Source organism: Equus przewalskii, chromosome 19, assembly GCF_037783145.1.
Source record: "Equus przewalskii isolate Varuska chromosome 19, EquPr2, whole genome shotgun sequence".
NCBI classification, from domain to species: domain Eukaryota; kingdom Metazoa; phylum Chordata; class Mammalia; order Perissodactyla; family Equidae; genus Equus; species Equus przewalskii.
Genome location: NC_091849.1, coordinates 13372955 through 13384732, shown reverse-complemented (window position 1 = coordinate 13384732; position 11778 = coordinate 13372955). Strand labels below are relative to the sequence as shown.

The window sequence follows — 11778 nt, the reverse complement described above, 5'->3', positions numbered from 1 at the left end:
TCACAGGGAATGCACAGCTTGTCAAGACAAGACTGTCTGGGAGAAAGACCGCTGCACCGTGCGTGCGCGGCCGGGGTCGTGGGGGTGGCGCACCACTGGCGCAGGCTTTCTTAAAGAGAGAACTCTCCGGTTCGCTGCTCAAGCTCTGGGGCCTGGATTCCAATCCTGACCTATTGCTTACCAACCGGTTGTGTGACCTTGCGCAAGTCACTTAACCTCTCTAGGACTCAGTTACATAATCAATTAAATGGGTGTCCAATAACCTTAATGTTGGTGCTAGAATTAAAAGAGAGAACGCCTGGAAAGCTTCCCGGCTTTCCATGGTTCCCGGCACGTAGCGAACGCTCCCGGAGCCGAGGTTGTAATTACCCGCTGCTCACACCTCGCTGGGTCAGCTGGCCTCCCCTGGGCCCCGGCGCCCGTTGCTCTCTTCCAAGGGACCGACGACTAGCCTATTGGAGCGCGCCCTGCCTTGATGGATTTATTTGCTTGCTGGGGGCGGGGTTTCGAAAGGGGCGAGGAGTAGAAGAAGGTGGCGGAGGGCAATGAAAGGGAAGAAGCGGAGGGGCAGAAGGCGAGCGAGGCGGGGCGGGGAGGAGTCGGGCTGGGTTTCTGAGCCCGGGCGCAGCGCGCACCCGGAGCCCGCGGCGGCGGGGCGGGGGTGGCGCGCGGCGGCGACCAATGGCGCGCGGCGCTGCGGCGGAGGCGGTGCAGGAACACCCGGCCTGTGACAGCCAAACTCACCAACTCCGCCCTCGTCCCCGCGGGATCCCGGACCCGAGCCGGCCTGGGGCCGAGGCCGCCCGACTCGCGCTGCGAGCGAACATGGCAGCAGAATGAGAAGGCTGGCGCCGGGTCGTGGCCGCCGCCTCGCTGCAGCTCGAGATCCGCGCCCGGCGCCCTCCGAGCCGCATGCTTAGCCGGCCTCCTGGTGGCCGCTGGATTATTTCATTCGGAGTGGAAGGCGGGGAGAAAGAGGACCCTGCCGCCGAGCCGGTCCGTGCTCTGGCACGGTGTAGAGGCTTGTGCGGACGCCTCACCGGCTGCGGAAACGACGCGGGAGAGAGCCGGTCCCTGGCTGCGGCGGCGCGGGCGCGGGGATGAGCCGGCCATGGAGCCGCCTCGGCTGGGAGCACGGAGCCGGCCGGCGCTGCGGCGGAGGCGCCGCCTGAGCCGGGGCTCCGCGGGGCTTTGGGGCCTCGGGCGCCCCGGGGGGATCCCTGCCGCCGCGTCCGGGAAGGACGCGAGCCCCGCGTGGCGGACACTGCAGCAGTCAGCGTACTGAGGCGCCCCGAGTCTGCTCCGCCTGCGGCTCGGAGCGCTCTCGGCACCCGGGCGTCTTGCCCGGTGCACGGCGGCTGGAGCACCGCAGCGAGCCGGGTGCAGGAGTGGCTAGAGGGGTGTGTGTGCGCGTGTTCGACTGGAGATCCGAGCTAAAGCAGAACCAGACGGACCCGAGCAGCCATGCTTCCCGGGGTGGGCGTGTTCGGCACCAGCCTCACGGCCCGTGTCATCATCCCGCTGCTCAAAGACGAGGGCTTCGCGGTGAAGGCGCTGTGGGGCCGCACGCCGGAGGAAGCGGAGGAGCTGGCCAAGGAGATGAGCGTCCCCTTCTACACCAGCCGCATTGACGAAGTGCTGCTGCATCAGGACGTGGACTTGGTGTGCATCAACCTGCCGCCGCCCCTCACCAGGCAGATTGCTGTCAAAACCCTGGGTGAGCGACCCCCTCCCCCAACTCTCCTTCGGCCTTCTCTCCTTTCCTTCTCTGCTGCTTTTCTCCTCTCGCCCCCTCTTCATCCCAGAAGCTCACACGGCGTCTACTCTGACTTGGGGACCTGAGATCCGACATCCCGCTCGGAGCTCTCTTTTTCCTCATCCGTGGCCTTCCCACCTCTGCGCTTCTCTCCTCCCTTCTGACACCTCCTGGACGCGCTTCCCCACGTGTGTGGCGCAGAGGCGTGTGTTCCGGGGATGGGGGACGAGGCAGACCAGACGCTGAGTATTGGGGATGGGCAGCTCTGAGGGAGAGAAAACAGACCCCGGCTGTGTGTGTGGTGCCCCAGTGTGTGCGTGCATGCGCGCCTGCGAGAGGCGAGTGCGCGCCCAGGAACGCCTGAATAAAGGGCTGCACACGTGTCTCGGGTGCTCCTAGGGGCGATAGACTACCTGACGTTTAGCAGCTGTGGCGCCCTGCTAGCGTAGTTTGTTTCTTTCTACTGTGAGTTAGTTTAGTGTGAGATTAGAGATATGACCATCCGCGGGAATAATTCATCTTTGCTGAAAGCAAGGATGGCGGGAATGGTTGGAGGGGGGTTGGGGGGAATCTATTGGGACATTTTGGGGCGGGGGCGGGGACCGGGGCCGTAGGTTAGTAAAGATTGGTTTGATAAAACCAGAGGGATTTAACTTTCCAGGGCGGCAGCTTAGGAGTTGTCTTCTGCGCAGATCTGGAGTTACAGATCTTAGATTTTTAGGGGATGGTCGTAGTAGTTCCAGAGGCACCTGTGGGAAAAGGCCCAGCGCTGCCAGTTTCACTTGGAAGCGTGCAACGATCCCTCCTTAATTCCTTAAATCCTTGGTGTTGACTAGCCGGTTGGGGGTGAGCTCACCACGCCTCACCATCCGGTCTGCCCACCTCACCCAGGCGGACTGAACAATCTCACACAGTGTATCGGCGTGTGTGCCATGCCCAGAGGAAAAAAGTGCATGTTTTGTGCATCAGCAGTTCTCACAAACACCTAAGACAATCCCAGGAAGATGCACACTCCTTACTCTCCGGAGAAAATGTATTGCCTACCCTTGAAAGTTGGAATTGCTATTGATGAGGAAAGAGACAATGCGTATGGCACAGGGTGCCAGCTTAGAGAAGAGTTCCAAGGGAAAGACTGGAAGGAACAGGGCCAGCACTCAGAAACCAATGGTAATTTATGTAGTCATGGAAAGAATGTTTTAGTTTTAAAAACGGGTATGGATTCAGGGTAGGTGAAATGTACAGAGATTTTAATTCTATCTTCAAAGACCTCTGACCAAGCGTAGAGCTCTTTTTCCCTAGAAAACCGTTTTTATCAGGCCGTTCTGCTGTTGACTCAGATGGGACATCCCATAGCATTCCGAAGGAGAGTGCCCCCGGCAGTCAGTTTTCACGCTAATTTTATTAAGCATCTGACCTTTGTGGCCTGGTTTCTTTGGCCTTGAATTGAATGTCATTGGGTTCTGGCTAATATTTCTTTTTCTGTTTGATCTAACGTATGTGTTGATAGTACAGTTAGCTTCTGTGCTTGCAATGGATCTGTGCATATGGCATAGATTATAGCCATCCTGTAGCATAAATCTGTTAGGGGAATTACATGAAACAGGTCCGTCTTGAGCCCCATCTCTACTAGAGGGCTTATGGCTGGTCATATCAGAAAGACCTTGTTGTAACATCGCGTCTCCCCTCTCTGGCAGCACAGTCCTCCAAGTCAGACCCACAGAGCAGTCCTAGAGCGTGTCTCCAGGAGGGTGGCAATGTGGCAAACAAGGATATTCCTGTTTTCTGACCATCTTCGGAACATTAGCCGTGAAAGTATTTGGGGCCTCTGGCTTCGAGAGAAGTGGCACAAATTATACATTTCTGGATACGTCTGTTCTTATTTTAAAAAATCTCAGTTTTTTTTCCTTGACAAGAGTAATGGGAGTTATTTCTTCAAAACCAAGTGTAAGAGGCGTAAGAAATAGATTCAGTTTAATAATTGTGACTAAGGAATGGGGTTTGGTTCATGTTTTCGTGGTAGGTATTAGATATTTTTTTAAATTCCTGACTGGCAGGTAATGTGAGGTAGTCTGTGGTTGTAGAAAGCGTGGAGGCATTGGGTTTAGATGTGGCTGGACCTCATCTCATTCCCGACTTCATCTTCACTGGAAAATCCCCGGACATCATGCTCCTTCTAGAGCCTGTGAGTACACAGCAGGGTGGTCGTCTTGGTTTGCTTTGCTGTCACTGTTGGAGGCTCGACACCCACACAACACAGGAAGTGGAAAACCCCAAGCGGTTACCAGGCTGGTCTGGCCGTTGGGGGTTTAGAGCGATCGTGTTTGCCTGGAATTGAAACGAGCCCATCTTGACTAGTCCTGGTGAACTGTCCTTCTTTTAGCAAAGGCCTGGGCTTGAACTTGCTTGGCCAGCAAGGGCGAGAGATCTGTGGCCTTCCATCCGTACCCGTAACTGATCACGGGCCTGTCAAGATGAGAGGCTGGTCCAGGGACCATAGCGGAATGCAGCTTGGACTCAATTGAATCACACACATCCCTCTTTAATTTCTAAAAATTTCCTTGAGGGCTGCCCTGGTGTTGTAGTGGTCACTTCAGCGGTGGCCTGGTGTTCGCCGGTTCGGCTCCTGGGTGCGGACCTGCTCACTGCTCATCAAGCCACGCTGTGGTGGCATCCCACATAGAAGGTGGAGGAAGATTGGCACAGATGTTAGCTCAGCGACAATCTTCCTCACCACAAAAACCCCCAAAGAAAAAAATTTCCTTGAAATCCATACCTTAGTGAACTAGGCATTTCTCTGTTGCTTTTCTACAATGTATAATTTCTGCGGTGACCAGGGCTGCCTCTTGTTAAGTACCACTATGTGCCAGGCAATGAGTTAGGTGCTGTATACAAAACATTTCGTTTCATGATCAAAATAACCCTCCAAGATAGATATTAGCCCTGTTTTACAAATGAGGCAACTAAAATTCAGAGACCTGAGTCAAACTGCCCGAGGACGTATAACTAGGGATTTGAAACCATTCTGCCTCCCCCGAACTAGTTCTTTCTCTTCCATCCCCTGAATTTGCTCCTCTGCCTCAGTTGCTTCTCTCAGATAATGGCAGCCAAGGTGAGATTGGAGTTATCTTTTATTCATGTGTTTCCTACCCATGGAATCAGTTCCCAAATCTGGTTGATGTCATCTCCTTAATCTCTCCTGTATCTGTTCCCTCTTCTGCGTCATTGCTTCCTCCATAGAAGGAACAAGGCCCTTCCCTAGTTTCTGAATTAGGTTCCAGCCTGCCCCTCCCCACCTGTGTCTCTCTCCAGCTTCCACACTGCTGCCCGAATTATCGCACTTGAAGAACTGTGGACCCGATCGTGTCTCTGCTCCCGGCTTCCATCACTTCTAGGAAAAGCCCACCATCATCCTCTTTGTCTTCTTGGTAGCACTGTGGGAGTTTGTGATGATCTCTTTCATTCATTTGCGTGTTCTCTTCTTTGTTATTTGTCTCCCCAGCTAGCATGGAAATTCTTCCAGGTAGGGCTTTTTATCTGCTCTGCTCACCAGGGTGGCCTTATCTCCCCTAGACGGTGCCTGGCACTGAGTCACCTAGTAGGCACACTGTAAATATTTGTTGAATGACGAATGAATGAATGTTTGGGGAAGGCAAAGGTTATAAACAGGATGTGTCGATCAATAATGACATTTTTGTCTTGCTTGCAGTAGCCCAGTGCTTTTCAAACTTTGACGTGCTGTCTTATCACCTGGGGATCCTGTCAAAATGCAGATTCTGGGGCAGGACCCGAGATTCAGAATTTCCGTCCAGCTCCCAGGTGATGTGGATGCTGAGGCAGCCAGACACAGAGAGGTGATGGCTCCCTGCCTTTGGGAAAAGAGGATATCCCCTGCCGTGAGTAATTAACCTGGCAAGGGAACTGTTAAGATACCCATGGCCTTTGTGTGTAATGTGACATCTGTTTTCATGGTCCCTGCCCCTGTTTTTGGGGATAGTAGTGCAGACTCTCTTGGGGAAGCCTCTCCATGGGATGGAAAGCTCCTTTGAGATGGTGAATAAGGCTGTGGGGTTTCGCTGATCTTTGATCTTGCTGCACATGGATCCTGCCCCAACTTGTTTGGCATCATTAGCTGAGGTCCTGGAGCTGTGTTTCCTTTCCTGTCCCACTTCACGGTGTCAGGAGTTGCTCAAGGTTGAGGAGGGCTGCCCGGACAGGGGCGAGAGCAGGGAGGAAACGGGGTTGAGACAGGACCCGCTGGCCATGCTTGCCACACCGGTAGAGATCCGGCTGCAGATAATGAATGGTGTATTTGGACTGGATGGTAACTGTTGTGAAATCCCAGCAAACTCTGCATTTCCACTTCTTCCTTGAAGTCTCTTCTTGATCTTTTCCTATCTGAAGACTGTGTGGGAAAGGTCATTGTGTTTTACTCTCCGGAGTTTCTGCCCCTGAGCACTGAGTGAAACGATTTTGGTCTATCAGTTTGGTGCAGAGTGGAGGAAGCCCTGGGGCATTATGTAAATGAAAGAAATGACTCTATTTACTGTTAGGAAAAGTCAAGCATCACCAATCTCATTGCGTCTAACTGAAATCAGGTACAGTTGAGTGATTATTTCGTTGATGCTATCGGGCTTTGAAAATGTACAATTCTGCAGAAGTTTAAATTGGAATGGGAAGAAGCCAAATGAAGAAGTTGGGCATTTTGATACCTGAAACTGGGGACGAACCAAAAAATAAAAATAAAAAAGTGGAAGTAAATAGCATGTTTTAAGGGTTTCACCAAGAAAGAAATACCCAGGCAATTAGTTATGTATTTTGATTCAGGGCAATCATGGCCCAGAAAAGAGCATCATTATATAAGATGTTGTGATTCAGATAGGATTCACCAATTCCTATTATTGATTCACCAATGATAGGAAAAGTTGTCAGGTTACAACTGTGTGACTTTGGGAGAGGGAACCCTCCTTCCTGAGCCTCAGTTTTCTCATCAATAAAATGGAGTTAATGATACTATCGTATAGGGTGGGTGTGACAATTAAAATGGGAGGGGGTGTGTAAAGACCTAGCCCGAAGTCCCCCTTAGTTATCTGCATAAGCTCAATAAATGTTAGTCTTACTTCCTCCCAATGTGATCACTTCTTTTAGCCTATTCCAAACGGTGTCTTTGAAGATTTTTTTTTTTCATATTTTCTGATGAGACGATTTTCTCGTGCTAGATTCAGAAAATACGGTTAAGCATTTTCTTACTTCTGGGGCTGGCCCCGTGGCCCAGTGGTTAAGATCACACACTCCACTTCAGTGGCCAGAGTTCGCTGGTTTTGGATCCTTGGCGTGGACCCAGCATCACTCATCAAGCCATGCTGTGGTGACATCCCACATAGAAGAACTAGAAGGACCTATAGCTAGTGTATACAACTATGTACTGGGGCTTTGGGGAGAAAAAAAAAGGAGAGGAAGATTGGCAACAGATGTTAGCTCAGGGCCAATCTTCAAAAAAAAAAAGTTTTCTTATTTTTAAAAGGCAACGTGCATAAGCCAGGCTTTAGCTGTTGTATTTGCTGAGAATCTAGTACTTGCTTCACATGTATCAGATCATGTATCTAGAAGGTGCGGATGGTCCTGGAAGATTGATCAGCCCTTGTGAGAAGGATGCAGGGCCGTCCCGTGGAACTCAGGAGAGGGATGTAGCTGGGTCTCACCAGGTGCCTGGAAACCATGAACTCTAGGAATTTTGTCACTTTGTGTTCTGCTCCTCCCCGAGTGTCAGCTTCACCGTCCGTCCCTTGTAGATCAGCCTCTTCTGCATCGTGGGCCCGTGTGGTGGGTGGAACACTGGCCACAGGCAGCTCCCAGGTGCAAAGGTTACAGGTTCAGCCCCTTGGAAAGTACAGCCCTCCCTCTGCCCTTCACTCCCAGCTGTCCCTGCTTGTGCCCGATGCCTTCTCCTGGCTCAGTCTTTTTGGTGATGATCTCATAGTGTGGGGGGATACGTCCCAGAATGCCGGGGGGCCCTCTCTACTGGGGGGCAGGAGGGGTGGAGGGTGATCATCCGTCACACTCCCAAAGCTGGACCACATTCCCGAAAGGTGCTCATTATAAGAACGCAGACTGGGTTGAAGATTTTACAAACGTAGACATTTTTTGATTATGTAGGTTCTTTATTCACTTTACGAAATACACATTTGCCATTTTCTGCTTTTATAATGACCACAGTGAAACAGTGGAAGGGAAAAATATATGTGATGATCTAATGATGCTGGCCTTGTTGTTGTCATTATTATTATTAAATTTAGGATGTATGTATTTTTAAGGAACGTGAGGGGAAAGTAGGTAAACATGATGAATCCATGGAGTTTTGTGGTCGTCTGTTGGTTTGCAAGCCTTTGCCAAGCTCTTCCTGCATGGTGGGCACCAACAGAGGCCTGTGATGAGGCATAGGCCCTTTGTCTTCAAGTATTAGTGTGTGTCCTCAAAGGAGTGAGGAGTCAGGGGTCAGGAAAAAGACTGAGGTCCCTGGGGAAGAAGGATTTCTGCCTTCAGACTGCCTTTGTACTGGAAACTACAACGTCAACTCTTCCCTGGGTCTCCAGCCTGCTGACCTGCCCTGTAAATTTTGGACTTGCCAGTCCCCATAATGCATGAGCCAATTCCTTAATATAAATCTATCTGTCTCTCTCTCTCTGTATATCCTGTTGGTTCTGTTTCTCTGGAGAACCTTGATGAATACAAATTTTGGCTGGATCAAGGCCACCTGGCCAGGCAAGCTGGACGATGAGACACCTGGCAGATGTGTCACCTAAGTGTGGATCTGGAAAGACATGTTGGTGGAGAAGCTGCTCCAGTGAGTTCTGCTGGTGGGTGGGGGCCCCTAGGAGAGCACTCTCCGAACATTGTCCTCTAAGCAGGAAGACGTTGAAGGTGAAAGTTCTTTTGGGTTCAGACTCAAGCCAAGGGGAATGTCGGGGCAAAGGCTTTCACCTGCTCACCGCTGAGAGCCACGTTGACCCTTCTCTCTGACCAGTTCTAGACCTGTCAACAGGGCTTTGGGGAAGCTGGCCTCTTGAGTTCGGGCAAGTCTGGGGTGCCTTGGGGTTTCGACTTTCCTGGAGAATTGTTAATACCCTGTAGAGTATTTAAAAATGCAGAAAAAATAACTTTACATTAAAATGATATGAAATGTTTTAAAAATTTCCCATTTCCAGCTGTAATAACCCTCAGGGTACTGAGATGCTCTTTTAGTTAGCGTAATATCTGTAAACTGAAACTGTAGATTTTTGAAGCTCAGATTAGGTTGGTGTGCAGCGTTAGCATTGCTGTTTTAAAAAATAGGTTTTTGAAGACAAAATCCTCCCATTTGAAACAACGTGGATGGATCTTGAGGGTATGATGTTAAGTGAAATAAGCCAGATGGAGAAAGACAAACACTGTATGGTTTCACTCATGTGTGGAAAATAAATGAATACATGGACAAAGAGAACAGATTAGTGGTTACCAGAGGGGAAGGGAGCTGGGGGGTGAGAGAAAGGGGTAAAGGGGCACATATATATGGTGACTGACAAAAAATAATGTACACCTGAAATTTCACAATGTTATAAACTATTATGACCTCCATAAAAGTTTTTTAAAAAGCAGGGCCTACCCCTGTGGCCGAGTGGTTAAAATTCAGCAGTGTTCCACTTTGGCAGCCCAGGTTCGTGGGTTTGGATTCTGGGTGTGGACCTACTCCACTCACCAGCCATGCTGTGGAGGCATCCCACATACAAAAAAAAAAAGAGGGAGATTGGCACAGATTTTAGCTCAGGGCTAATCTTCCTCCAGCAAAAAAAAAAAGGGGAGGATTGGCAGCAGATGTTAGCTCAGGGCGAAATCTTCCTCAGCAAAAAAAAAAAAAAAAATACAGTTGTACAACTATCACCACGAAAAGTTTTAGAACACTTCCAACACCCCAGGAAGTTTCCTCATGCCTGTTTGTGATCAGTCCCCATTCCCACCCCTGGCCCCAGGCAACCACTGATCTGCTTTCTATCTCTACAGTTTTGCTTTTCCTAAAAATTTCATGTAAACGGAATCATATAATATGTAGTCTTTTGTGTCTGGTTTCTTTCACTTAACATTATGTTTTTTTTTTTTTTCTAAAGATTTTATTTTTTTTCCTTTTTCTCCCCAAAGCCCCCCAGTACATAGTTGTATATTCTTTCGTTATGGGTCCTTCTAGTTGTGGCATGTGGGATGCTGCCTCAGCGTGGTTTGACGAGCAGTGTCATGTCCACACCCAGGATTCGAACCAATAAAACACTGGGCCGCCTGCAGCAGGGCGCACGAACTTAACCACTTGGCCACGGGGCCAGCCCCTTAACATTATGTTTTTGATGTTCATCCATGTGGTTGCATGTATCAGCAGCTCATTCCTTTTTTTATTGCTGAGTAATATTCCATTGTATGGCGAGAACGCATTTTGTCTATCTGTTCACCATTTGATGGATGTTTGTATTGTTTCCAGTTTTTAGCTATTATGAATAATGTTGCAGTGAACATTTGCATGCACATCTTTTTTAGGCTCGTGTTTTCGTTTCTCTTGGATAGATACCTAGGAGTGAAACTACTGGGTTGTGTGAATGTATATATTTAACTTTTTAAGAAACTGCTGAACTGTTTTCCAGAGCAGCTGCACCATTTTACATTCCTACCAGGAACGTAGGAGAATTCTAATTGCTCCACATCATCACCAACACTTGGTATTGTCAGTCTTTCTTATTAGAGCCATTACAGTACATGTGTACCATCTTATTATGATTTTGATTTGCATTTCCCTGATGATGCAAGCATCTTTTCATTTGCTTATTAGTCATTCATGTATCTTTTTTGATGAAATGTCTATTCAGATCCTTTGGCCATTTTTAAATCGGGTTGTTTGTCCTCTCATTATGGAGTTGTAAGCATTGGTTTTGTAATTTTGTTCTTAAGGTAGGGATAGGGTTTTTTTGGTTTTCAAATACTCCCCTTTATTTTTGATTTTGGAGCTAGACCCAGCTGAACTAACCTCTAACCCAAGTAGAATTAACTTTGCCTGATCTCCATTGCAATGGTTCCTTATTCAGAAGAGCCAGACAACCATGTGAGCGGATGCTGAGGACCGGTGCTTCAGCTGTGCCCTGGGCCCCGAGGGTGTGCTCAGCACGCTCGGAGGGACGTTTCCACTGTGAAGATCATCTGAGGTGCTCCAGGATCTTTCAATCACTTATTTTGCCCTGCGTCTGGAGAGTGTTTCTCTTTTTTCATTTATTTTTACTGAGTGTCTGTAGCCTTGTGTCAGTGATGGTGAGAAATACCCCAGATAGTAAGATCTGGAAGATAAGCACTTGCAAACCAACGGCTGTGAGATGAAATAGCTGGTTCAGAACAGAAGGGATCGTTACACTGCAATGCCAGGAAGTGTTTGCTTAAGGCCCTTGAGTAACCCCAAAATACCAGTATCGGATGAAGGGTTGGCCACTGGGTAGCTTCCCAGTGCTAGTCTATAAAGGGCGCTAAAACAAAGGGAAAAAAATGGAGACAGTATTTGAACAGGATTCCCCTAAGAAAAAGTGCCACGTGCTTGAGTGAGGGACTTGTAGCAGGTGAGGCCTGGAAGCGGCTTCCTCTAACAGGTTATGAGTTACCGCTGTGTCCCCTTCCAGAAGGGCTGGATCTAGTTCACTGCTGAGCTCTTGTTTTGCTGAGAGGGGAACATGAGTTTGAGGTTAGAGATAAAACGCGAGGGGCCAGTGAGGAAAGGCCACGCTTGTTCCCAGTGCCCTTCTCGCAGGCAGCGTGAGTCCCTGAGGAGGTGGCCCTCCAGATAATGGATGCTGCCTGAAAGCTGAGGAAAGGATTCCTGAGAGCTGGAATGGTCCAGGAAGACCTTTTGGAGAAGGTGGGGCTTCAACTGGACCAAGAAGAGAGGGTAGGATGTAAATAATTGGAAAGGAAGATATAGAAGGCTCTGTGATATACAATCTTCAAGGCACTGCTCGGTTCTGTAG

The 11778-nt window shown here is 49.4% G+C and overlaps 1 protein-coding gene across 1 annotated transcript in view; it reads left to right on the top strand.

Annotated features, from left to right (window-relative positions):
* The first annotated feature begins 417 nt into the window (after positions 1-417).
* The window catches only part of GFOD1 (Gfo/Idh/MocA-like oxidoreductase domain containing 1), a 107914-nt gene continuing 96553 nt past the window's right edge, over positions 418-11778 (top strand). Inside the window, exon 1 of the mRNA XM_070584101.1 lies at positions 418-1717. Coding sequence (XP_070440202.1) covers positions 1465-1717 — 253 coding nt within the window. The 5' untranslated portion in view covers positions 418-1464. The remainder of the gene's footprint in view (positions 1718-11778) is intronic.